Source organism: Callorhinus ursinus, unplaced genomic scaffold, assembly GCF_003265705.2.
Source record: "Callorhinus ursinus isolate GAN/ISIS: 27379988/994484 unplaced genomic scaffold, GSC_fseal_2.0 scaffold58, whole genome shotgun sequence".
Classification (NCBI taxonomy): Eukaryota; Metazoa; Chordata; class Mammalia; order Carnivora; family Otariidae; genus Callorhinus; species Callorhinus ursinus.
Window position 1 is genome coordinate 5,781,569 of NW_027397120.1, and position 24,556 is coordinate 5,806,124.

General features: G+C 51.0%; 1 protein-coding gene across 6 annotated transcripts in view; it reads right to left on the reverse strand.

Moving 5' to 3' along the window:
* The window catches only part of DOCK1 (dedicator of cytokinesis 1), a 485,590-nt gene that overhangs the window by 375,055 nt on the left and 85,979 nt on the right, over nt 1-24,556 (reverse strand). For all 6 annotated transcript variants that reach the window (XM_073884741.1, XM_073884742.1, XM_025880059.2 and 3 more), the window contains 7 exons: nt 18,571-18,696; nt 13,610-13,734; nt 12,374-12,472; nt 11,341-11,413; nt 6,203-6,306; nt 5,677-5,860; nt 1,330-1,427 (listed from right to left, as the gene is read on the reverse strand). In XM_073884741.1, the coding sequence (XP_073740842.1) occupies nt 1,330-1,427; nt 5,677-5,860; nt 6,203-6,306; nt 11,341-11,413; nt 12,374-12,472; nt 13,610-13,734; nt 18,571-18,696 (809 nt within the window). The remainder of the gene's footprint in view (nt 1-1,329; nt 1,428-5,676; nt 5,861-6,202; nt 6,307-11,340; nt 11,414-12,373; nt 12,473-13,609; nt 13,735-18,570; nt 18,697-24,556) is intronic.

A 24,556-nucleotide genomic window follows, 5' to 3' on the forward strand; every position in this document is an offset into this window, starting at 1 on the left:
TAACATTGTCCAAGCCAGAGGTAGCAGACGAGAACCTAAAAAAGATGATGATTAAAATCAGAAGATTAGCAAGGATATGTTTGAATGGTTATACAATGAATTTCAGAAAGTGGTGCAACCAAATTAATTTATACTGAAGTTAACCACATTGCTGTTTAATTAAGGCCATTTTAAGTAATTAATTTTTACAGAGATAAGGCAGTCTCCTTCGGCAATCATCTCTCATGGAGGGCGAAGGACTGAGCCAGGGACAGACAGGCGCTCACAGAACGCCTCCAGTGTGGACAGGCTTATTGTCTGCAGGCCAAATGGGGCCTCCTGAAAATGGAAACGAGTTTCCTTATATAAAAGGAACAGTCGGGACGTCTAGGTGGTACAGCTGGATGAGTGTCTGACTCCTGGTTTCAGCTCAGGTCGTGATCTCAGGGTCATGGGATCAAGCCCCGCATCGGGCTCCACGCTCAGCACAGGGTCGGCTTGAGATTCTCTGTCCCTCTCCTTCTGCCCCTCCCACTCGTGCTCCCTCTCTCTCTCTCTCTCTCTCTAATAAATAAAAAAATCTTAAAAAAAAAAAGAGGAAACGTCATTTGAGCCAATGAGAGGCAAGAATGGCCTAGCATCAGAAGCAACAATTCCCTAATGAAGAATTACAGAACTGGGGCGCTCCAAAGTATCTCGCATCACCCCAGTCTCACTGTCTTACCCTGCAGGTAACAATTCAAGAGGGTACCTGACACTTCTCCAGAGCCTGCTCTATGTAAGGCTAAGAAATAAGTCCAAGATCACATGCGGGAAAAAAATGGCCAAGACAGGACTCCCAGGGCTGTGAGCCTCATGCCACACCACCCACCTCTCCAGGTCAATCGCAGAAGTCCTAGGTGAATCATGAGCCAGGACTAATAATAACGCGGATGGTAATAATGCTGATAAGATGAGAACAGGACCAAATGCTGGCGACCCCACGTGCCAGGTCCAGGCTACAGGTGTCACAAACCTCCAAACAACCCTACGAGAAGGCATTACTGCTGTCTCCTTTTTACAGCAAGAGAAAGTAGGCCTGGAAGAGGTTATTTCACCTTTGCCCATCCCATAGTGAGGATCCACTAGAAGAGGAGCCAGAACCCAAGACTGGGCTGATCCCAGAGCCCAACCCCGTGAAGCCAGACCGCCCTCCCAACCGGAATCCAAGCCGGCTCTGTCCACTTCCAGGTGCATGTCCACATCCGTCCGAGCGATTATAACCAGAGGCCCACGCTACCATGGAGGCAGTGCCTAGATCCGTTCACACGTGGAAGAAAAGCAGAGCAAGCACCCCCAGGTGCGTGTTACCTTCACCACCTCGCCGCCGTCCACCTTCATCAGCTGTCTCAAGTTCTGCTGCAGCAGGTTGGTGTTGGAACGCCACTTCAAGAGCCCCAGCAGGTCCACTGAAAACACAGAATCAGCTTCAGCTCCTCCCGGCAACAGCTTTGTCTCCCTTCCTCATGGAGCAGCTGAGGGTCTCGACGTAATTTTGAAACAGAAAAATCAACCCTATCTGGAAACATTTGCTGCTCCATACTTCATTTCGTTCTAGAACATACTTGACACCTAGTATGGCTGAATTCATTATTTCTAACTACATTTCCCATGAAATGATTTCCACATTGAAGTTTCTTAAAAATGTGTTCGGGGGGCACCTGAGTGGCTTGGGCGGTTGGGTGGCCAACTCTTGATTTCAGCTCAGGCCATGAACTGAGGCTCCATGCTCAGCGGGGAGCCTGCTTGAGATTCTTTCTCTCCCTCCCTCTGCCCCTCCCCCCACTCATGTGTCTCCTCTTTCTCTCTCTCAAATAAATAAATAAATCTTTTTAAAAAATGCATTCAGGAGCTTAAGGAAAAAGGGCTGGCCTCTCCAATCTGCAAGAAGGTATACTCAGCCCAGCAGAGAGTCTGGAAGGAGGCTGCTCACCCACAAAGTGCTTCCCTGAAATCTACCAAGTGGATTTTTCCTTCTTGAGAACATGTTTTGTTTTGTTTTGTTTAATTAAATAACATAAAATAAGAAATGTACCTTCAGGTACAGAAACTGCAAGGTCACAGGGAGCCTGAACCACAGGGCAACCGCTGACCTCACCCTGGCCTGGCCTTCCAGGGCTGTTCATTTCTATGGCCGAATTTTTGTTTCGTTTGTTTTCTAACAGAAACAACACAGACTGAATGGATGGATTTTTACAGATTAAATGCGGAAGACGAGGTCCAGAAATGATTTTGTTTAAGGCAGCAAGATGTTCTTGAAGACATGAAGACCGAATTCAAAACATCTCTAGGAAAGAACATGTGCCTACACAATCTTCACTTGAAGTTATATTAATATCCCATTACGTGAAAAAAAAAAAACACAATTAGCAAAGTGCATCCAATTTACCGTTTATGCTCATTGGGAACAAACTTCAGCTACACAAAGTACCTCCATTAAAAAAACAAAAACAAAAAAAAAACAACAAAATAAACCCTAGTTGATATCGAAAAGAAAAATGTAATTTTGGCAATAGGTAGCATTTCAGGGAACACTAAACACCTATTAAGGACTAAACCACACAAAAGGAATTATTCATGGGATGAGCACCAAAACACTTGCTCTTATTTATCTGTCCTTAGCCCCCAAGTGCAGCTGACAAGGGGACCCATGGAAACAGAGAGGACAGGAGCTGAAACACCACGTAAGAGGCTCACACACACACCGGGCCACGCCACGACCCCACGACCTTGGGCAAGGAACCTCAACTCAGTTTACCTCTCTGAATGCTGAGTACGACGTTGCCGAATTACAGGGCTGGTGCCAGAGTTAAAGGGTGTGACGTGGAGAAAGTGCTCGGCAAGATACCCAGACAAGAGCAGCCATCCACCAACAAGATGATCAAGAAGTGAAAATTTTAACCATTCATGGGGAAAGTTAAGATGTTTTCATTTCTCAGTGAAAATTAACATATTTTCTTCCTTTCTAAAGGAAGGCGAAGTAATGACAAAGGCCACATCCTGCCTGGACCTGCTCTTGGCCCCAGGGTTAAGGGAGATTTCCATCTCACCAGAGTTGTTTTTTTGTTTTGTTTTGTTTTATTAATGGCAAGTGGTTAATAATCTGGAATCTACGCAAAGTTAGTGGCACTTTAGGTATGAGGGAGGCTGAGGCTGACCTCTGTAAGGTAAATCTGAGAAAACGTACAACTGGCAAATGAACAGTGGAAGAAGGCCTCTGAGGAGGGGGTGTGTTTTAAGAAAACAGAGCTTGACCAGCGCCCCGGCTACCCGGGTCAGACCGGCGCTCCCCGACCCAGTCCTCATTCCGGGGAGCCCATGGTCATTCCGTGTTTTGTGACTTCTCTCTAATTACCTGGGAAGCTAATTGAGGAGAGGAATCACATCCTATACTTCTCATTTTATCCCCCACGGCATCCAGTAATGCTGAGAACAGAGATGTTTAATACAAACCTCGATGAACAATTCAGCCACCGCTTTTCCCTAAGTAATGGAACTTCTCAGGAACAAATCACGACGCAGAAAAATGACTCCCAGAATGAGAATCTGGGACTCACTGCTCAGAGGCCAAGTGGGGCAGCTCCATCTCGCAATACCACCTGCCACAGCGCCATCCCAAGAAGAGGAATCATTGGCTGCTGTGCAGTGAAAGCCAAAAGATGTCCCCTTGATTCTCGGTGAGCAGCATCACCCTGGAATTTCCTTGTTGCCGGGCAACAGCTGCTTCGGAGAGTAGGGTGCGCATTCCCTCAGTTCCAGGGAGGGAATCACCCTGTGACTGATGACAGCCAAGGAGCTGGGAGGTGCGAGGGGTCGACATCACACCCCTGGGCGATTGCTGCTACTTAATACCTTCGGAGATTTCTGGTTCACAGTCCCCTTCTACAACAATCCGTGGGTTAAGAAAGATTCTGTGGGCGGGCCTCCCAACCTAACTGCTCTTCCGAACATTGTTTTGATGGGGAAAATATATTCAAGTTCCAAATAACAACTTCCAAACATATTTCTGGAGCATGACCCATGCATAAGATGGGTGGCTTCCTACATAAAGGGAACGGCAATACACAGCACCTCTCATTTGTCCGGCACGTAATGAAAAGCTAAGTGCCACACGTATGGGGTAGCGACTTACCGGTGAGGCTGCCGTTGCCCTGAGTTCACTGAGGCCCTGGACGGTGTAGCCGTCAGATTAGGGAACTCGCAGGACCACATCCAGAGAGTAACATTTGACCTGTGGGGCACCCCTTCCATAACACAGTCCCAAACCGGCACCTGATTTGCTGACCACATGCTCCCTGGGCACGGAAGTTGCACACTCCCGGTGCATTCTGCAGCCCTCCCCACACTTGCACAGAACCCAATGCCCAGGTAAGGGTTTGCATTTGCTTATGGAGATGACTGCACACCACCAGCTAGGAGAATTCAAAATACTTCGGGCAACCGTGATGATGAAGATAACATTAGAGAGACATGTCCAAATGGCCTTCCCGCATTTGAGTGACACGTTCCCCCACACAGCTGACTCAGGAGAAGCGGTGAGGAAGCACACTTTGTCCAGGCCGGCAGGACACAGGGGAGACAGCAGGCACGGAGACTGGGAACACCCAGCCCGCTCTCCACTCCAATGCCATGGCTTCCTGATGATGGGGTCCCTTTGTCCCGCATTTACCCTGTTAGAGTCCAAACAACGACTCTCCCTCAGACAACTCCGAGACTACTGCCAAGATTTACGGACAATCCCCAGAGACACAATTGAAGATACCAACAAACATTAATAATCAAAATCCATATTGGGTGGTGAAGAGGAAAAATTGGATTTTCAAGCTGAGTTTCAAGAGAGGATCAAGTCTCTCTGCACAGCTGTGCTACGGCCACATTTGGGGGATGCAATCTGTAAATGCAGGAAGTGCGCAGAGGGGCCTCTGCTGCTCCAGACAGCACGCAGTGAGTAAGACGGGCCCCGGGCCGCACGGCCACGTTGCTCGGGAGTCTGCAAGCAGTGGTAATGAGGCAGCCCAGCCGGCCCGGCACAGGACGTCAGGCACCCCGACACCACGCTTCTGTGTGATTCAATCGGCCAGGGAACTAGAAATGTCATCCAAACCAACGTTTAAAAGTAAAGATAACTGGCAACTATCTCCGTGAGTAGCTGGGAGATAGGAAGGCACACATACAGAGCGGGTATCTCAGATCCTCCAGCATGTGTAACCCCCACACCCTCACGAAGCCCTCTGAGGCAGACATCACATCCGCATGTGTGCAGAGATGAGGAAAGTGAAGTTCGGTTTCACAGGCCCTCACTCAAGGTCACTTCCAGGGTGAGCACAGGGCAAGGGCTCCATACCCGGTCTTTGGTCTGACTCCAAATCCCGTGTTTTCCCTTAAGCCATGCTACCTTCCTTTGGCCAAAAACCTGTGAAAGCAAACCCAATGGTTTATCTCTCATTAAGGTTAATGTTTAATAAACCAAAATTGTAGTGAACTTTCAAGTGCAGTGGATGCCACGCCCCCTTCTGGTCCAAGGACACCCATGCCGGCGAGCACCAGCACACAGAGCACAGAGGACGCGTGGGGCGGAGAGCGGGCCGGGGAGCCGGAAAAGGACGGGGTAGAGGGAGGAAAACTGCGGGGGGAACACAGGGCCATCACCAGACCCACCGTTCTGGGTAAGTTTGGTGGAGCACACGAGAGTTGAGATCTGGAAGGAGTCTTTGCTGATGGTGCAGCTCCCAAGACTCTGCATGCTCCTGCCCGTGGCCGAGTGGGCCTTTTCTTCTAACTCTGCTTTCGTGGAGGGCAGGCTCAAGTACGTGGCAGCGTCCTCCAGCTTCTTCGCCTCTGCCTGTGGGTTGAATTACGAGCACGTCGGTCACAATCAAGGACATCTAATTCTTGCTATCCTTAATCCTTTTAACCATCATGGTATTTGCTCTTTATCATTTGCAAAACTGTTTAATGATTTCCCTTATTCTTGTGGATTCATTCATGTTAACGTGTACTGCACATCATCCTCTCTCATTAGGACCAGCAAAAGGGCCGGTCATCTGAAATGTGCATTCGGATACCTAAGTGTAGCGAGAGAGCAGCTTTCTCACAAAGACAGGAAACGTCAGCTCAGGCGAGGAGTCCCAGAGAGGAGTGAAGCAGTCCCTGCAGGCAATACGGCCCCAAGCAAGCGGTATACCTTATAGACGATGAGATCATGCTCCCCGTCCCGCAGCGTGGTCCCATCATATCTCATCAGCTTTACAAAGGCCAGTGCAAATATTTTCTCAGATTTGTCCTTGGCTGCAAGAGAAATCAATCATCATCTTCAACCGCCGTCATGGCAATATCACATAAAAAACTACCAGGGCTACCTTTACGAAAACATGACAAAACTGCATTGGAATTAAATAGAAAGAAATGGGAAAAATGGGAGTGTTCACTAGGAGGAAGACTCCTCTTAACGGGACCAGTGGTGTTCAAATTAACCTGTAAATTCCAAGTAATTCCAATCAGAATCTCATGGAAGAGTTTCCTCACGGAACATGAAAACGGATTCCCAAGGTCCAGAGCAGAAGAAGGGTGCTGGAGAGCATGGGGGGGAGGGGGAACTCTGCAAACCTAGAAACCAGCAGTGACTGGGCAGTGACCGCTAAGACCACAGTGCGGCTTGACATCGGGGACACACAGAGTGTGTGCACACACAGGGTCTGGAAACACAAGGTGAAGAGCAGTGCAGTAGGGACAGGCCATTCCCGGAGAAAACTGGCTATCAATATGGAAAAGCAGAACAGATTCCTACCTCATGGCATCCACTAGTATAAATTCAGCTGGAGTGAACATACGAATGTGAAATTTTGTTCTCTGGCAAGAAAGCGCCTCCCCCAGATACCTGGATGTTGGGGAGGACTCAGTACCTCCCGTTCATTCACGTTTCGGTTGACAGATCACCTGCTCCGAGGTGACCAGACCATCTAACACAGCAAATTATAACCTGGTCACATTCTCTCCCCTCCCCTGATGCATTTTTCTTCATAACTGCTGTGGACTGAATTGTGTGCCCCCCGCAGTCTGGTGCTGGAACCCTAAGCCTCCCCATGTGACGACAGTGAAGATGCAGCCTGCAGGAAGAGGCCTGAGGGTAGTGAGTTCCTAAGGGGGGAGCACTGATCCCGCAGAACTAGTGCCTTCCGGAAAAGGAGAAAGAGACAGCAAAGCTCTCCTCCGCTTTGAGTCCACAACCTGGATGAGCATCCCCACCACAAACCGGGGTGCCGGCGCCCTGCCCTCAGCCTCCAGCCTCCAGCCTCCAGAACCGTGAGAAGATACATTTCTGTTGTTCAAGCCCCCGCAGTCTCTTGTGTTACAGCTGCCCGAGCAAACCGAGAGGACAGTCCTGATCCCTGCCAGGTCACCAGGTGAGCGAGCATGCGTGTGGGCACGTGAACCGCACACTTTGTCACTGCTCTTCGCCCAGTGCCTGCAACAGTGTCTGCCATCTATTAGGTACTTGGTAAACGTTTGTTCTAGCTGGGGAGATGCCAACTAACTGGTGCTCTCACTTGGTGACAGGGACGTGTGAGATGGGGAATGGTGGGAACAGGAACGAGTGGCTGGATGGCTGGACAAGGTGTCTGAGAAGATGGGAGAACATGGGAGCCTGTGCGTGAACCTTCCCGGAACAGACACGGCCAAAGGCAGTCCCTGAGTGGGCCCAGGCTTGGCCCCTTGGGGACAGAGAGCCAGAGGGCTGGTGAGCAGTGGGTGGTGAGCGGGCCAGGGGCCAGCCCAGGAGGGAGATTAAGGAGTCTCCACTGGTGAAGTAGATTCTGCATGGATTCTGCAAGATGCAACTGAGTACAGCATGGAAACACTGAGTTTCAGAGCTGTATCATCTTTAAAATTATATATCCCACATTCTCTTTTTAGAGATGAAAAGAGAGGAGCGCCTGGGTGGCTCAGCTGGTTGAGCCTCTGCCTTCGGCTCAGGTCATGATCCCAGGGTGCTGGGATCGAGTCCCACGTCGGGCTCCCTGCTCAGCGGGGAGTCTGCTTCTCCCTCTCCCTCTCCCTCCGTGCTCTCCCTCTCTCTCTCTCAAATAATAAAATCTTAAAAAAGAGAGACAGAGATGAAAAGATAGAGGTCAAGGAAGGAAGGAGCACATCCACGCACCTTGAGTCAGAGGCTCAAAAATATTTACCCCAAATCACCACCACTGCACAAGATAACACGTCTCGTTAATCCATGCAGTCCTGGTGTCCATCAGTACCTGGCACACAGTAGGTACTCAATAAATGCTAGCTAATTAGAAAGATGAAGGAATGATTGACCAACCAAAATAAAGGGAGGGATGAAGGCAAAAAAGTATGTATCCTAGGAATCAAAATAATAATAATAACTTTGCAAAAGGGCATAGAAAACATAAACTACCATAATGTTCAGGTGAGAAAGAACAGATCCTTCTAAGTTTGAGCTGATGTGAAAAAAATACAGACCTGGCTCCACGAAAGCAGCCGTGGTTCAAAAGGACACGTGAGCATCACCGTCAGCGCACGGCTTCCCCTGATCCTACTATTAATTAGCACAAATAACATCGTGCACCTTTTATTAACATTCTATACCTTTACCTCGAGGCCACGGGCTGCAGTTATTATGGCTCATTAGCAGCCGCTGGGAGTAGACAACAATTTTACAGGACGCAGAGGGCACATGAGGCAGGGCGGCCCCACCCAGCCAGGCCCCCTACGAGCCTGGGAAACTGGCCCCTGGCCGGCTGGACCGGAGCCACAAAGCCGCTCAAGTTCGGGTGAAACAGGAGCGGATGCATCTGGAATGGCTAACGAGTTGCTGGAGCGTCTATCACATCAGCACCAAACTTCCCACCGGGATGGATCCCCGCCTGAGAAATCCCATCACTTCTTCCCTCTGCTCACCTCCCTTTATAGGAAAAGCAGCTCATTGCAGGGGGCCGGGGGGACGGGCAATGTGGCCTCACTTCCTCCTGTTTCTGACCCCGCGTGTCCACATCCAGGGAGGCTGAGGAGGCCCCAGTGGATGCAGTCACTCCCAGAGCAGACAGCTCAGGACTGCGTCAGCCCCACACTGCTGTGCTCCACACGGCTCCAAAACCGCACAAGCCATGGCCAGGGAGCCTCATTACTTATGCAAATGTGTGGTGGTGTGTCGGGTGACAGCATCTTGTCAGTAATGAGTACTTAAAACTGACTAGAAAAACAAGGATTTTGAAAATTAAAATGCTACAGAAGATATTCCTCTGCCCTAATGTAATTTATTAACCAGAGAGAACAAGCTTGTTGTAAAGGGCGAGCATGCCTTTGAGACAAGTCTTCTGTGGATTCCAGAACTCTGTCCTTGCCCTCCAGGGCTCCCACCTTCTTCCCTGCAGCCCGCTCCCACCCCCGGCTATTCCATTCGTGCAGGCTGCCCGGCCCACCACTCCCTCTATGCTTTGGCCGAGGAAAGACATGCCCGAGTGTCCCCCATCCATGCACGCTGTTCCGTTCACCCCACACCTCTGCCTACTATTCCACAATCCTCCCAGGTTGACCCCACACCTCAACTCAAACTGAAGTTTGGAAAGAGAACCTTCTCTGTGAGGTGTAGACAGCAGGTACTAAATTAAGACCAGAGAATGGAAGAGGCCTCACCACGCCCCCCAGGTGTGGGGGTGGGACACTCAAGCACACAGACGAGGTCTGAACCCGAGCCCCCTCACTGACTAGCTGGGTGACCTTGGGGGACTGAGCTGGGGTCTGGGAGCCTCAGGTTCCTCCACCATAATGTGTGGAGCAATGACCACAGCGACAGTACATGGGGTCACTGTGGGTGAGGGCAGATCCAAACGGCACAGTAAGAGCACATGAATGTTAGCTAACATTTATGAGCCGCTGTTCTTACCCCAAAGTTCTGGCCATCGAGGAGTGCCATGCATAATCAGCAGACCCTGGCCCGCCGCCTGGTGGGCTGGCTCTGGCCATCAGGCAAGTCTGCGGTGGTTGGGGACTGCTTCCCACGCTGCCCAGCCCTCATGACCCCGCTCCTCCCACTCTCCCTGAACCCCGACCCCTCATTAGCTAGGGCCCTGCTCTGCTGAGACAACAGGACGGGGCAGGTGGTGGAATGATGCTGCAGACCCACCTGCCCCCCCCACACACACACCCGCTTACCACGAAGGACCCCATACTATCTCGATCCCTTGGTTCTTTCGCCCCTGTGGCCTCTACCACCCCCTCCCAAGCTTTGCTGATATGCGTGCTCTCCATACACCAGCCCTGCGGACCACAAGAACACGCCTCCCCAATGCTTCTCAACAACAGTGGGGTCCCGGCTCCTCGCTGGCCCCACAGTGGGGTCTACCTTCCCCAGCTTCAAGCCTTTGCACATATACTCGCTGTCCTGCACCCCTACCTCTGCAGGTCCCACACCTTGGCAAGGGCCTACGTCAGGCAGGCCCCCTTCCAAAAATAGCACGAAGGATGGACACATCACCGCACAGCAGTGGCTTCTGAGGAGCCCCTCCCCTATGCCAGGCATTGTGCCATGGGTTCGACAGCCTCCATCCTGCTTGGTCAAGACCCCCGGGCATTTATACTCCAGATGAAGCATCTGTGAGGACACAGAGAGCCAGAGCAGAGGACCTCCATCCAAGTGGCCCCCACGGGGGTGTCCGTGACAAACACAGCCCTCCAGACCACTCTTTCCCTCAAAGCGACAGCACACACAATGTAGCCAATCTTATTGTTCATTAAATCTTAGCTCACTGCCCTGTAGGTACAGACCATGAAGGGCAGGGAGACATATAGCTGCCCGTCGTGATGTCTTAGTGTCTAGCACAGGGCTACGTCCTTAGCAGACGTTAATGAACGTGACAAGACAAACTCCAGTCATCAATAAAGAACTCTTCTGGAAGGACAGGGACCCAAACCCCAGGTCTTCCCTCCCAGCTTCTCAGCATCAGTCAGCCCTACACCAACATCTCCCCTCAGCCTGAAGCCAGACACCGGGGGCCGCCCACAAACACAAAACGGGTCTCGAGGGTTTCCATTCCAATGCAAATGGCATTAAGAGCCAATTTCTGAAATCCACTTGTATCTTTGTGACTTTTCGGATGGATGGAACAGTGTTACAAGTCACACGGAAGAGAGGAAACAGGTCAACATGGAAATGAGCTAAAGGATTAAGACCACATCGTGTTAGGATCACGTAGTCCTAGAACAATCCAGAACAATCCAGAACAAGTGACAAGTGCAGCCTACGGAGCTTTGCCCTAGCTTTCCCTTGCAAGCAACACAGGCTAAAGTCAAGGGATTACTCACAGTCCTGTGACGACCTGTGGCGGAAGGTAAACCGAAGGTGACTGCGATTGGCGTCTTCAATGGGGATGGCCACCTGCGCAATCGAAAGAGCAAGTTTCAGCGCCCGTACTGTATTTTCTCACATCAATGGTTTTGTTCAAATGGAGATACTATGCAACTGTACACATTTCCTCCCTGAAGCGATGAAAATACTGTATGCCTAATCCCCTATAGGGCTTTCCCAAAGGCAAAATGCTTTTGGAAAATTTAAACAAGACAATATTGCAAGGGATGCCAAACCAATTCTGCAAGACAGCACAAGTTTTCGTAAACATTCACGTCCTCACTGTTAAAAGTCTATTTTTTACAAGTTGACAATTTCCTAGTAGCCCTTATTGGAGGTGTCCACAGTCCCTCCACAGCTGCAGGGTCCTGCCCTCGGGCAGCAGGAAGAAAGCTTTCCTGTTGTGACGAGCAGTCAAAGAAGAAAGACCCCATGCATACTGCCTTTAAGCGAAGACTGCCCCAAATCCTATCTGCCATCCGTCTTCTAAGGCCAACCCCAGGCTGGGTTTCCCAATATTCAAGCCCTCGGCACAGGGGCTGGGATGTACCACGGTGGGCTGCCGTAGTGACATCAGCGAGCCACGTCAGGAGAGCAGAGTGCCACACCATGGACGGGGACCTGTCTCCCCAGCGACGTCCTCCATATATTGTCCCCTCTATTTTTTCCCATTTGGTGTAAAGCAGGATACCACACAGGTAACAGACCCAGGAAGAGAAAGATAATAGCTATCTTTAGAGGACTCTGTCATTTGTCTCCATGAAAGTCCTGTTTTTATGTCCAAAAGCAGAGGAGAGTAAATGTATTCCAAGAAATGCCGGCATGGCTCCTAAGCAACCTTGAACGACTTTGTTGGGAGAGCGCCTCTGCCTGCGCAGGGTGCCTGCTGACAAGCAGCCCCGGGTTGGGTGGGAGCTGGGGACTTCCTTAGGATACAAATGAGCATTTCATAATCAACCCCGTGGGATAAAATGACCATGTAAATGATACCTTAACGGTCTCAAACCAACGTGGCTGTTTTACTTGGTAGTAAATCACAGACTTGTACTCCGAAATCGCTTCATCACCAGCACCCGGGTAAATCACATGCTTTAAAAGAAGGCATAAAGAGTTCACATCAGACCTCATAGAGCTTGACACTGCATCCATCTCCCCACCTCCCGCCCCCATTAGATGAGCTAAGCAGAGCACTACAGGAATGCCAATAAACCCCATCACAAATGGAATATGCTCCCAGCAATGGAAGGACAGATCCATCTGCAGCCAGCGCGGCCAGCACACAATCCTGCTCGCAGACAGTTAAGCATCTCGATGGTTATCAGTACAGGGATGCTACTGTCCTCACCCTTCGTACCCTCACCCCTAACAGCCTTAACATTAAGGTCGGCAGGAAGTCACCTGATTCACTCAGTAGGTCCAGAATGAAGAACTACAGGCTACGAAGGAGGTGGCAACACTCCTTCCCGATCTACCAGCTGTAAACACTGACCACTTGGCTCCCGAGGAAGCAATGCCAATAAAGCCCAAGTGGCAAGGGTAACACCTCCCGGCAGTGACACTCGACATGGGCCATCCCCACAGAAGGGATGCCGCCCCCACATCCTGGCACAGCTGAGCCTCAGGTGCATACACAGGGCATTGCTCTCAAACACGTGGGCTTAGGACAGCCCAGCCCACCACCCAGGGTCCAGAGTGGTAGCCAGCAGGGGCACCTGCTCTGGCATGGCCTCCGGTCATCAGAGGTCACCGTCCCCGAGCACTGCCCAGCACGCCGAGTCCTGCAGGCCGCCGTGGTAACCGCCACCACCCAGGAGAGCACAAGGTCAGAAGCCCAGATTCAAACCCGTTTCACCCCCCACTAGCTTGATGACCCTTACAAGACTTCCCTGGGCCTCAGTTTCCCCAGCTCTCAGAATGTGATAATAACGGTGTCTGAACTTCTAGTGGGACCATTAGACCTCTGAACCCTGGGTCTACGCTGACAAGGGCCAGGAAAACAGAGGGGGTCAGGACCGCAGAGGTCTCCCCAGGCAGGTGTCAGCCAGGACCCCGCGCAGGCCAGCGCTTTACGGCGAGCTGGAGAAAGGGATAAAGAACAAACTCTCATCCCCAGAAATGGGATCACGCGGCCCCAGCTACATCTTTTCCTACTCTGTAGCAAAGCCAAGAAAACACTTGGAAAATAAAGTTTCCACGCCACACATTAAGCTTTGCAACAATAAATACCTCCAGCCGTTTTCCGTCTTCATCGTAAACAGACACTGTAACCTCCACATTCTTTGCTGTGGTTTTGCTTCCTTTATCAAAATCTCCTTGAACTAATGTTACGTAGATATCATTTCGAACATCACCTGGGGGAAAAATTATACCTTTAAAACCAGTCCATTATTCATAATGTAACCAGGAATTCTGCAACACTGTTGAAATTGCTACCAATCCTAGCAGAGGATTATAAATACTGTATGATGATTACAAAATATTTTCTACAAAACAGTCTCAGCATTTAAAGGCATGACAAAAGCAGTTTTCAGCAGCATCATCATAAGATCACTAGAAGGAGGAAAAACATCAAGGCCCTTAATTATCTGCATGGTCCTTCACCTCGGTGGGCAGCTCATGCCCATGGTGACTCGAATGCTGCCGATGGGTTTGCAGGGACCATCCCCTGTCCAGTACCTACGGCCCATCGTGACTGACATCACTATCTCACGGTGGACCACTGGCTGTGTTCTCGGCGTCTGGGCAGCCAGAGTATCACGTCATCAACGGCACACCTTGGATGACAACTGGCAATACTGGCTCCCTCTACATTTTTCTAAGGAGTGGAACAAAAAGCTGATCGAGAATGAGAACCACCACAAGCCAAGGTTCTGAGCTGACGTCTGGGATCAGGGACTAGGAGTGGGTCAAGAGAGAAACTTTCTGCATGGACATGGATCTTCTCTCTTCCTGGTGGGCAGCTGTCGGGATCAGAACAGACCTGTTCTGTTCCGTTCAGAGCAGAACAAAACAGACCTGTGCATTTTAAAGTGAGATGGGCCATAAACTGTGACAACAAAAACAAAAACAAAACCCATACACAACAAATAAACTCAAGACGCTTCTTCCTACTGAGAGCCTATGAGGCCCCTGGTAATGGTCCGACTGGGAAAACGTAGCAAGCTTCATTAGCAGCGTGATTGAGAGCAAGCCTCACCACCCAGTGCCTATCCCTCCGCTGTCCATCTGGTCACCTCCCACGCTGACCCACCTGCTCTCCCACAGGGGATGTGAGCAACGGGTCCGTCAAGAGCAGCAAATGGCCCACTATGGGCCAAGAACAAGTCCCCTTGCTTTTTTGTTTTCTCCCGTTCTTTCTTTCTTTCTGCTCTATTCTGGCTTTTAATGTATCCGACTCTTAAATTAAGCTTTCATTTAAAAGTCACTATTATAATAATCCCAGTGGGTTGCTCCCACAGCCACACTCAGTCCTGGCAGAGAAGTGTGACTGCAGTCAGTACTACTGACCGTGCGAGAAGCTAAGAGTGATGGAGCCCAGGGCCAGGTGCAGGAGGCAAAGCTGCCAGGCCAACACCTGCCACCAATCCCTGTGTGACCTCAAACAAGTCACCCACCGCAGAACAGCCTCATCGATAAGGCAGGTGTTGTACGATCTGTAGGCCGTACGATCCCTGCCTGCACATTCTACCAGAGAACAAAAGCCATAAGCAAAAAGGGTCACAAGAGCTTCATGAAGGTCAGAAGCCCATCAGAGAGCCATCACACGCTGGGGGCGGGGGGTGGCGAACCCTACGGTCTCACCCTCCTACTGGCCGAGTCATCCATACTCAGAGCCATCTCGGGAGTGAGACCCTGTTTACAGCAAATGAACCCCACAGATGCACACTCACGACAGTGCCCTCGGTGGAGGCCTGTAGGGCTCCAGGGTTCTCGTTCTGGGGAGGAAGGAACTGAAAGCAGGCGTGTGTGAACTCAAAGAGAAGACTCCCTCTGCCTCATGCAAGCCTCCAGCCACCTTCCCGGCTCAGAGGAACTCTGCTTCCCACCAGGATCCTTCAGAAACCTGCAGGATTTCCAGTGGCTCACAGAAAGGCAGAAAAGCCGGCGACACAGGTGACACAGCAGGCTCTCCCGCCGCGCAAAGGAGATGCACATCTCTATAAAAAGCATCCCCGTAAGATGGGACAATGCACAGATCCTGCCAAGCTAAAGGCCAGGGATCTGAGTGAAAACACCCCAGGCTGTCTCTCTGTCTCTCTGTCTCTGTCTCTCTGTCTCTCTCTCTCTCTCTCTCTCTAAGGGTACCATGTGGCACCCACGGCCTGTCGATGATTCCCCGGCCCTAAAAGAGAACATGATGACTCACTCCAGCTAGAAGCCCATGCTACGGGAACCCCGACTCCCAACTCAGCACACAGAACCAGCCGGAACGATGGTCAGCTGTATGGCTTCCCCGGATATCTGTTAGATTATTTTAGAGGTCAAGACATACCTTTCTTTTTTTTTTTTTCTTTTTTTTCAAAGATTTTATTTATTTATTTGACAGAGAGAGATATAGCGAGAGAAGGAACACAAGCAGGGGGAGTGGCAGAGGGAGAAGCAGGCTTCCCGCTGAGCAGGGAGCCCGATGCGGAGCTCGATCCCAGGACTCTGGGATCATGACCCGAGTCAAAGGCAGACGCTTAATAACTGAGCCACCCAGGCGCCCTAGACTTACCTTTTAAGTTGGTCAATTATAGGGGCGCCTGGGTGGTTCAGTTGGTTGAGCGACTGCCTTCGGCTCAGGTCATGATCCCAGAGTCCCAGGATCGAGTCCTGCATCCGGCTCCCTGCTCAGTGGGGAGTCTGCTTCTGCTTCTCCCTCTGACCCTCCCCCCCTCGTGTGCTCTCTCTCTCTCTCTCTCTCTCATTCTCTCTCTTTCAAATAAATAAATAAAATCTTTAAAAAAAAAAAGTTGGTCAATTATAAAGAGAAATACGACCACTATGAGCTAGAAGTTTTCTGGGTCTCCCTTTGGAACATGAGGCCATCCTAGACCACCCAAGACGAATGCCCAATGTCATCCTAATCTATAAATTTCATCTCGAGTCCACATGCAAGCAATACATCCACTAAGAGCTCCAAATTAATTTGCTGCACACAGACTTGTTTCCTGCCCTAGAAAGTATCCCTCGGTTTCACAGCATGCTGGACATCACGCTTTCTTCCTGTACAGGTGAGCCACTAAGATCCAGCCTAACCAATTTGAGATGTCCTTCACATTGATTCACCAGTCAGAGGACACAATGACCCACAACAGCCCTGAAAGACAGAGATAACAGAAAGAACATGTCCCCACCTGCCCCAAAATAAACAAAGCAGTTAACTCTGACAGCATGCACAAAGAGCAGATACCTCTCCCTGCGAGCGTACGGCAGGGCCCTATAAAGGGAAACCACGGGGAACCTCTGAATGTGGGGTGGTTTGGCCCCATTTCTACTGCTCATTAGCTGTGTAACTTTAGGCTGCGGCTTAATTTCAATCGCAATTAGTTCAACACCAATGTGTAGGCTTCCGAGATCCATAGATCAAGCCAAACTATTAATGTGAGCATTTTGTGCAAACCAGAAAGTATCCCACAATATAAAGGATATTCACGGGCTTGCCCAAGATCTTGTGAGGATCAAATCAGATTATTAATATGATATCTGGAAAGTGAAAAGTATTATGTAAATAGGAGATTAATCTTAACATGGAATTCCATTATGGGTTTAATAAGCTTAAAATCCATCATCGGGCCTGAGCGATACTACGTAATATGAACTAAGCAGGCACCAGGTGTGAACATTTACTTGCTGCCCCTCCTTCCTTGTTTTGATCAGATGTCTACCCAAACACACGTTGGGTGTCCACGTCTCCCTCATACAACCCTTGCCGTTAGGAGGAGCTGACGTCTAGGTGGCTAATGTGCACACTCCACGCCCAAGCCCATCACTGCCCGGGGACTGCAGGGCAGGGGCCTGAGCAGGCCAGTCTGGATGATGCTCAGGCTCCTTGCTGGGCAACACTGGTTCAAAAGCACACTATCTTCTTCAGGACACTGGGGTCTGGGAAGAAAATGGGAGTCATCAGGGCCCTTACCCAGAGGACAAAGTCAATATGCACAGGAGACAACCAGCCGTGGTTACTATGGAGAAATGGAGCCAGTGCCCGGGCTGACCCTGCTGCTCAGGTGCATGAGCCGATGAATATCCTCAGGGTTCAGCCGTCTGAGCTGGGCTTGTGCTTTCTTTGACATTACCCCCTACAGCAACCCAATTCCAACCCACCCTACAGGGAGGAATTATCCTTACTCTCCTTCTTCAGAGTAGCAGAGCACAGCTAATTGAGGCGGGGGAGAAGCTGTGGTGCAACTCCACACAGAGGCTGGACTCCAGGTCCTGAGCTCTCACTTCCGGGGCGGAAGGCCGGCGTCACCTAATTGTGCCCCCTTAACTTTGAACACATTCTGGATGATTCCAAAGCTGTTATAGGACCTTCACTGTGAACCTACGTTAACATCATAAAAGAGCTGCCTTCATCCTACAGTGAACCAACCACCATGATTGATCCATTGCTCAGAACCTAAAGTGAAGCCCGCAGGGCCCTGCAAAGGGCCCCAAGCTCCACCGCCCTTTATTGCATCTTATGTGTTACCCAGCTCCGCACACGCAGTCGGGCAGCCAGGGTCAGTGGAATGTCTAACTCCCATTCTTCCTTTTCACCAGATGAGGTGGGGCAGAAACAAACTGCAAGGCTTCTGGATTAAGGGTAACAATGGATTACGGGACAATAAAGGGTTTTGCTTACAGTAATGATGACGTTCACTCCAGCTGGTGTCAGAGACCCACCTCAAGCTGGGTTTCTGGAAACGTTGAGTCCCGTGCTTGTCCTTATTACAACACTGCCAGAAGTCACTCCCACCAGCAGGTTATTACAACCAAGAGAAGCCACCTCCCTGCAGTCCGAACCTAGGTGGTCAGCGCTCACTCTGACCACAGCTCCTGCCTGCAGGAACGATCCACAGCCACCCTGGGGTGGACACATCACGTCCCACAAGCTCGTCCGTCACTGTCCCAACACTGCGCATTGTGGCCAGCTCTACAAGCTCCCCGAACACTGGCCACATCCACGCCACACACAGAGCGCTGAAGGAATCGGTCCTTACCAGGCATGATTATCTCCGGAAACCCCGTTTTCCGAGCCACCGCTGTGGTCCTGTCCACTAAATGAGGAAATTCTTTTCTAATCTGATGGATATCTCCAGGAAGTAATTTTAATGTTACCCACAAACCTAGAAAGACAATGGACACATGAGTCATGGTTTATCTTATACATTTTTGAAGAATTATTTCAGGAAACCCATCTCAACGAATGCGCAACTGTTAATTCACAAGTTAACACCTTAGGAGAAAATGTGGGTGTATGAGAAAGAGAAAGAGGGGCCAGGGAAAGGTGGCTGGCACGGGGTAACCAGCTGCATCTGACTAGCGGGGTACACACTCTACCCTGGAGGGACCTCTCGCCCTGGCCAATGCACGGCCCCTGCCCAGAACCAAGGACCCCTCTCATAAGCGCTTAAGATCAATGAGGAAGAAGGCTTTTTCTAGCAGTGACTGAGAAGGGTCTCCCTTTCCATTCTCCCCAGAAGGAGGACGACGCAGGAGGGCTCAGGAGGTAAATTCACAGCTTCCCTAACCCAGGAAGTCTCCTGTGCTTTCCAAAAGGTGTGCAGCACAGCGCTGGGCTGAAAGCCACCAACAAGCCAGCCCCACAGAGCCAAGGCAGCCTGGGCCCTCTGTTTCATGACGTCACAGCGAAGGGGGAGCAAATGCTCTGCCCACCACTTGGCGCTTCCCTGCAAGGAGGGAAGGTGAAGACTCCGAAACCCTCTGAGCGAGAAGGAAGGGCTGCCGTGGACAGAACACGGTGAACCTGCTCGCAGCTTCGAGCTGAGGGTGTGTGCCATCCTCTCCCTACACAAAGCGAAGGACAACTGCATTTTGTGTAAAATACTCCTGTGCAGCAAGCAAACAGGAAGTAAAAATAAGAGGGAATACAGCAAAATCAAAGGCGGAAGACAAATCAGTTGCATGGCTCTCTCTACCATTTTCAAAGACAGGGCCTTGCTCCCAGGTGGGAAGGGAGGTTGTCACTGTCAGCTGACACATCCGGGTCTCCGTCCCTGGGACCTTGGGGGCCTGGCCTGCTTGCTCCCTGGTCACTCAGCCCAGCAGGACCCCAAGTGCCCGTCAGAATATAAAGGCATTTGCTCTCACTAACACCACTAGTGTGTGTGTGTGTGTGTTTATCTGTCTGTCCAGCCATTCCTCCCCTAGGATGCATATTTCCAGGGAGCAGAGACCATTCATCGCTGCTTAGCTCAGCACACCGCCTTCAGTAGAAGGCCAACGGGAAAACTGTAGACCCTGTCCACCAATATGCATTCCAAGCAGAAATGGGAGACACCTGACAGTCCCACACAGGGAGCATCACCTGAGGCTGCTCTTGTCCAGAACCGCTCTGCTTGATGAAACCCCAAACCTCACACCCTTCTCCTCCAGCTTCCTTCCTGTCTGCTATCAGCTGGCCTGAAAACATCAGTCCTCTGCAAAGACCTGCATCACTTGTCGTTGAGAAAGCCCACAGTCACTGATGACATTTTTCTCTGCCAGGTGGTGAACCCCTCTCCTCCTGCCATCTAGACAGTCCCTCTGATCTATTCAAGTGTCTAATAAGCACCTACTGTGTGCCCGACACACACTGGGCACTGCAGACACAGAGCAAACAATCATTATAGCCCCACCAGGGACTTAGCTTCTGTCCCACGAGTCAAACACTAAACCCATGGTCTCAGTGAACTATGCAACTCTTAAGAGCTTTCTAAGGAAAAGTCCAGGGCAACTGCATAACCCCAAGACTGCGATCCTGGAGGTCACAGAGGCTCTCCCGAAGAAGGGACATCCAAAGAGATCGGAAGATGAGTCAACACTAAGCAACGGGCGTGCAGACCTGTGCCCACCCGGGTGCCGGACAACCCGAGCCACGGCGGGAGAGGCATGAGAGGAGGCTGGGAGGGCGGCAGGGCCCCAAGGTGGGAACTGCTCCATCTGAAGCAGTGGGGAGGCTGGAAAGACGAGCAAGTACCAGGGTCCCACTTGACAGCACTCTGGGAGCCGTGTGGGGCCGGGCAGGTGGGGGGAGGGGGAGCTCAGAGCCAAGTGAGGATCCCAGCAGAGAAGCCACGACAGGGACCCAGGCAGCAGCACAGAGGCGCGGGTGGCGGGACCCGTGTGGAGGTCAAACCAGAACCTGAAGGGGGGGCGGTGCTCACGGGGACGGTTGTGGGCATGACCGAGAGCAGGTGCCGGGCTACCGCTCCCTGAGCCAGAAAACCCTGCACCCTGGCCACGTCCTGAACGGTGAGAAAGAAGAGGACCCTGAACTAGGCACTGAATTCCCAACAGTAAAGCTCACAGAGGACGCCAGAGGCCAGAGATCACGGAAAGCCCAGAGTGCACCGTGTGGTCAGTGGCACAAAATGCAGCCCAGAGAACAGGGCACCAGGGCGGTGTCTGCAGCACAGAGCAGACAGGGTGACACCGCAGACCCCAGCGAGTGCACCCGGTAAAGCCGGGGGTGGGAGCGGGGGCTACGCTGACGGGAGAAGGACAAAGAAGGAACAGAAAGTGAAGGTCAGAGGGAGGAGGCATATGCTACTCTGCTGAGAAACTGGGAGTAGAGAAAGAGTCAGTAACAAAAACAGGTGTATGATCTAAGGTAGACTGTTTCAAGCGTGGTATTTTCCTTTTCTTTCCTTTCCTATTTTTTCCTTTCTGTTTCTTTTCAAGATTTAAAACTCCAAATCATAAGAGGGAGAGTTTGAAGGAAGAGAAGAGAAGCATAACCAATAAAAAGAAGTCCCTAAAGAGATGTCAAGAGGTGACCCCAAAACAGGGGCCCATGTATCATTGCTCAGAATGTGCACCGCAGGGGCGCCTGGATGGCTCAGTCAGTTGAGCGTCTGCCTTCAGCTCAGGGTCCTGGGATCAAGCCCTGCGTCGGGCTCCCTGTTCAGTGGGAAGCCTGCTTCTCCCTCTCCTCCCTACTCGTGCTCTCTCTCTCATGCTATCTCTGTATGTCTCTCTCTGAAATAAATAAAATAAAAAACTTAAAAAAAAAAAAAAAAAAGAACATGCCCTGCAACAAGGCCCTGGCAAAAAAGGCAAGTGGGAGCTAAACCCAGCCCACACTCTGCTCACCAAGCCATGTGCCCAGGCGCTGCTTGCGTCTCACTCAACCAGAGGACGGGCACCCTCTTTCTAATTCACACAAAAGCACCACAGGTCGGTGTTGCTCTGGAGCTGTGGGAGAGGCCCCTTGTTGAGCCAGGCACCTAACCCACGGCTGTGTCCTCCAGGAGAGCAGACCACATGAAAGGGACACCCACAGGAAAGCAAGGGGAGATTATCACGGCAGGTGACATGGACGCACGAGATCCCCACTGGGGACACCAGGGTGCCGCGGACGGGCTCTCAAATTTCACTCAGGTCCCAAAACCTGCCAAAGGAATGAAGGTCCCCAGAATGAATGTGACTCAGAAGACATTTTTCAAGGACCTGCGGGACGTTGGGAGGTGATCATTTACCGAGGTCAGAGGCAGAGAAATGTTTCATAACACCATTCGAAACTCCTGCGGCCTTTCAAACACCTTTTCTTTCTCACAAATACCAGCTTGCTCAATGATCTTAGTTCATAAACGAGTAACTTAATGACACAATTCAATTTGTTATAACACGATTTAAACACAGAGATTAAGCTCTCCTGATTACATTGGGTTTAAAACACTTTCCTCAAAGGAGAAAATGAGGCCAATTTTCAAAGAAAAAGTGCATTTTAGGTTGACTTTTGTTTAACCAGAGGAGCTAAAAACAAAAGAGATTAGCACACATTCTGTGTGAAACAATAGGAACAGATGTCCGGGGGTGTCTGAGGCCTCGCTGTCCACATTAAACATCTAGAACCTCTGGGTCCAGGGTTCGGGATAATTTGGGCTAAACAACAAAAAATGTCAACTGTGACAAATAAACATGTGGACGTCAACCTAAAATGGGCCAAAGCCCAGAGAGGAGCTCAGAACAGATGAGCGTGGGAAGCTTCCTGGTTCTGTGTGAAGACTGCCGGCCTCCCTGTCCCCCCCCCCCACCCCCCCCCCCATCCCTCCCGCCACCCCGCACCCTTCACCACTGCCTAACAGGCACACAGACATCGGGGCAGCCCGGGTCACCACCGAAGAAAACACGGAGCTCCACGAGGCAAACCCACACGCCTTGCAGCTCTCTCTCAGGTCTCCCTGGAAGGCACAGAGGCAGGCTTGCCAGTGAGCCCCAGAGAAACGTTCACTTTAGCTTCGAGGACAAAAAAACCAGCCAGCGACATTGCCCAGGGGCACTTCAGTTCAGGAAGGCACCTGTAGTCCCCTTGGGGAAAAAAAAAAAATGTTCTTGTCTCTTAGTTCTCACTGTGACCTGGAAACACCTGTCCTCCTCGACTCCCAGGAATTGGGCCCCCTGGTATCAGCTCTGGTGACACAGATTTGCACCCCGACACCAGTGAGCCTGGCAGAGGCAGGCTGTGGGTCCTCCTGCTGGCCTGACACCAATCTCCACTTCTGTGTGACTCTGTGATAGAAGTTTCTCAAAATCTGATGGCTCTGCAAGAGAAACTCAATCCAACGGGAGCCTGGGGTCTGGGGACTGGTGCTCCCAGTCTGAGGGTGGCTCCAATCAAAACAGCTTTAATTGGAGCTCCCTGTGGTTTTTAATTAAAGGGCAAATCAGAGAGCTGGTAATTGATGAGAAGGTAGGTCCTGGGTCAGCTTAAACTGCTCTGTCTACAGAGGCCACGGTTCATTAACGCTTTAGTTGGGGTTTTTGTTTTGTTGTTTGCCAGGGAGGGGGCTGGCCGGTTCACACCAAAGAAAGCCAAAGGTTTCTCACTCCCCCAGAACATTCTTCAAACTCAATTCATACTCTCCTTTATAACAATGGGAAACGAGTCAAGAGAATCGTTTCTTAAAAGGCTAGGGACATAAGGTAACTAGATAATGAAAGAAGGTCTACCCACTTAAGCTCTACTGAGTTTGTGACAAGTCTGCATCTGACCAAGGACTGAAGGGTGGGTTGTCCCACCGGTACTAAGAGCAGCCTTAGGTGGGAGAAGTTCTGAAGGTGACTTCCCCTTGAGCCGGAGGCAAGGCCTCCATAAACAGCTGTTTTCTGGCAACAGTCCTGGCCAGCCCGAGTGCCAACTGTCCCCAGCCCAGGGTGATTGATTCATTGCCTCTGCCAACAGAAGGTCAGCTGCTGGGAAACCTGTCAGCGTGGGATTAAAAACGATGAGTGCGAGACATGGAGTCAGGAGGAAAAATCCCTTCCATTACAAAACTGAAGAGAGATCCGTCTCCAAAACGAAGCCACAGCCTCGGGGGCGGTGGGGGGGGGGGGGGGGGGGTGAAGGGGAGCCCCAGGAAACCACGTGCCAGGACTGAGCGTGCAACATGGGCACAGAAGGGAGAGTCAAGGGCGCACGTGGAGCTGGGCTGTGTCGGGTGTCTCCATGTTTCTCTGAGCAGCAAAGAGGAAGTAACAGACGGTGGACAGTAACCGTATTCTCTTGTAAAATCCTTCAAGTGCTTTCAAAAATGGCTAGGAGGAGAGGGGAGGGCTGGAGAAGACTCAGGAAGGCAAACAACTTGCTTCCAAGTCTCATAAACTCTGGGCTCTTTGCAAACATTTCATTGTGTCCCACTCAGCCTTCCCCGCTCACCCAGGAGGTTGGCTCTCAGCAATGCTTACAAGGGAGACCAGCAAGAAAACCTCCGTACACTGTACATACACTGTACACACAGATCATGACCCAACACTGCCCGCATCACCATCCCCATCAGCAGCATCACCACCACGAGCCCCATCCTCATTCTCATCATCACTGTCATCATCATCATCACCACCATCATCACCACCACGAGCCCCATCACCAACATCACCACCACCACCACCATCACCATCCTCATCGCCGTCACCACCACCACCATCATCATCGTCAAACTAAAATGCAAACCATACAGCACTGTCCCAAGTTCATGTAACAGG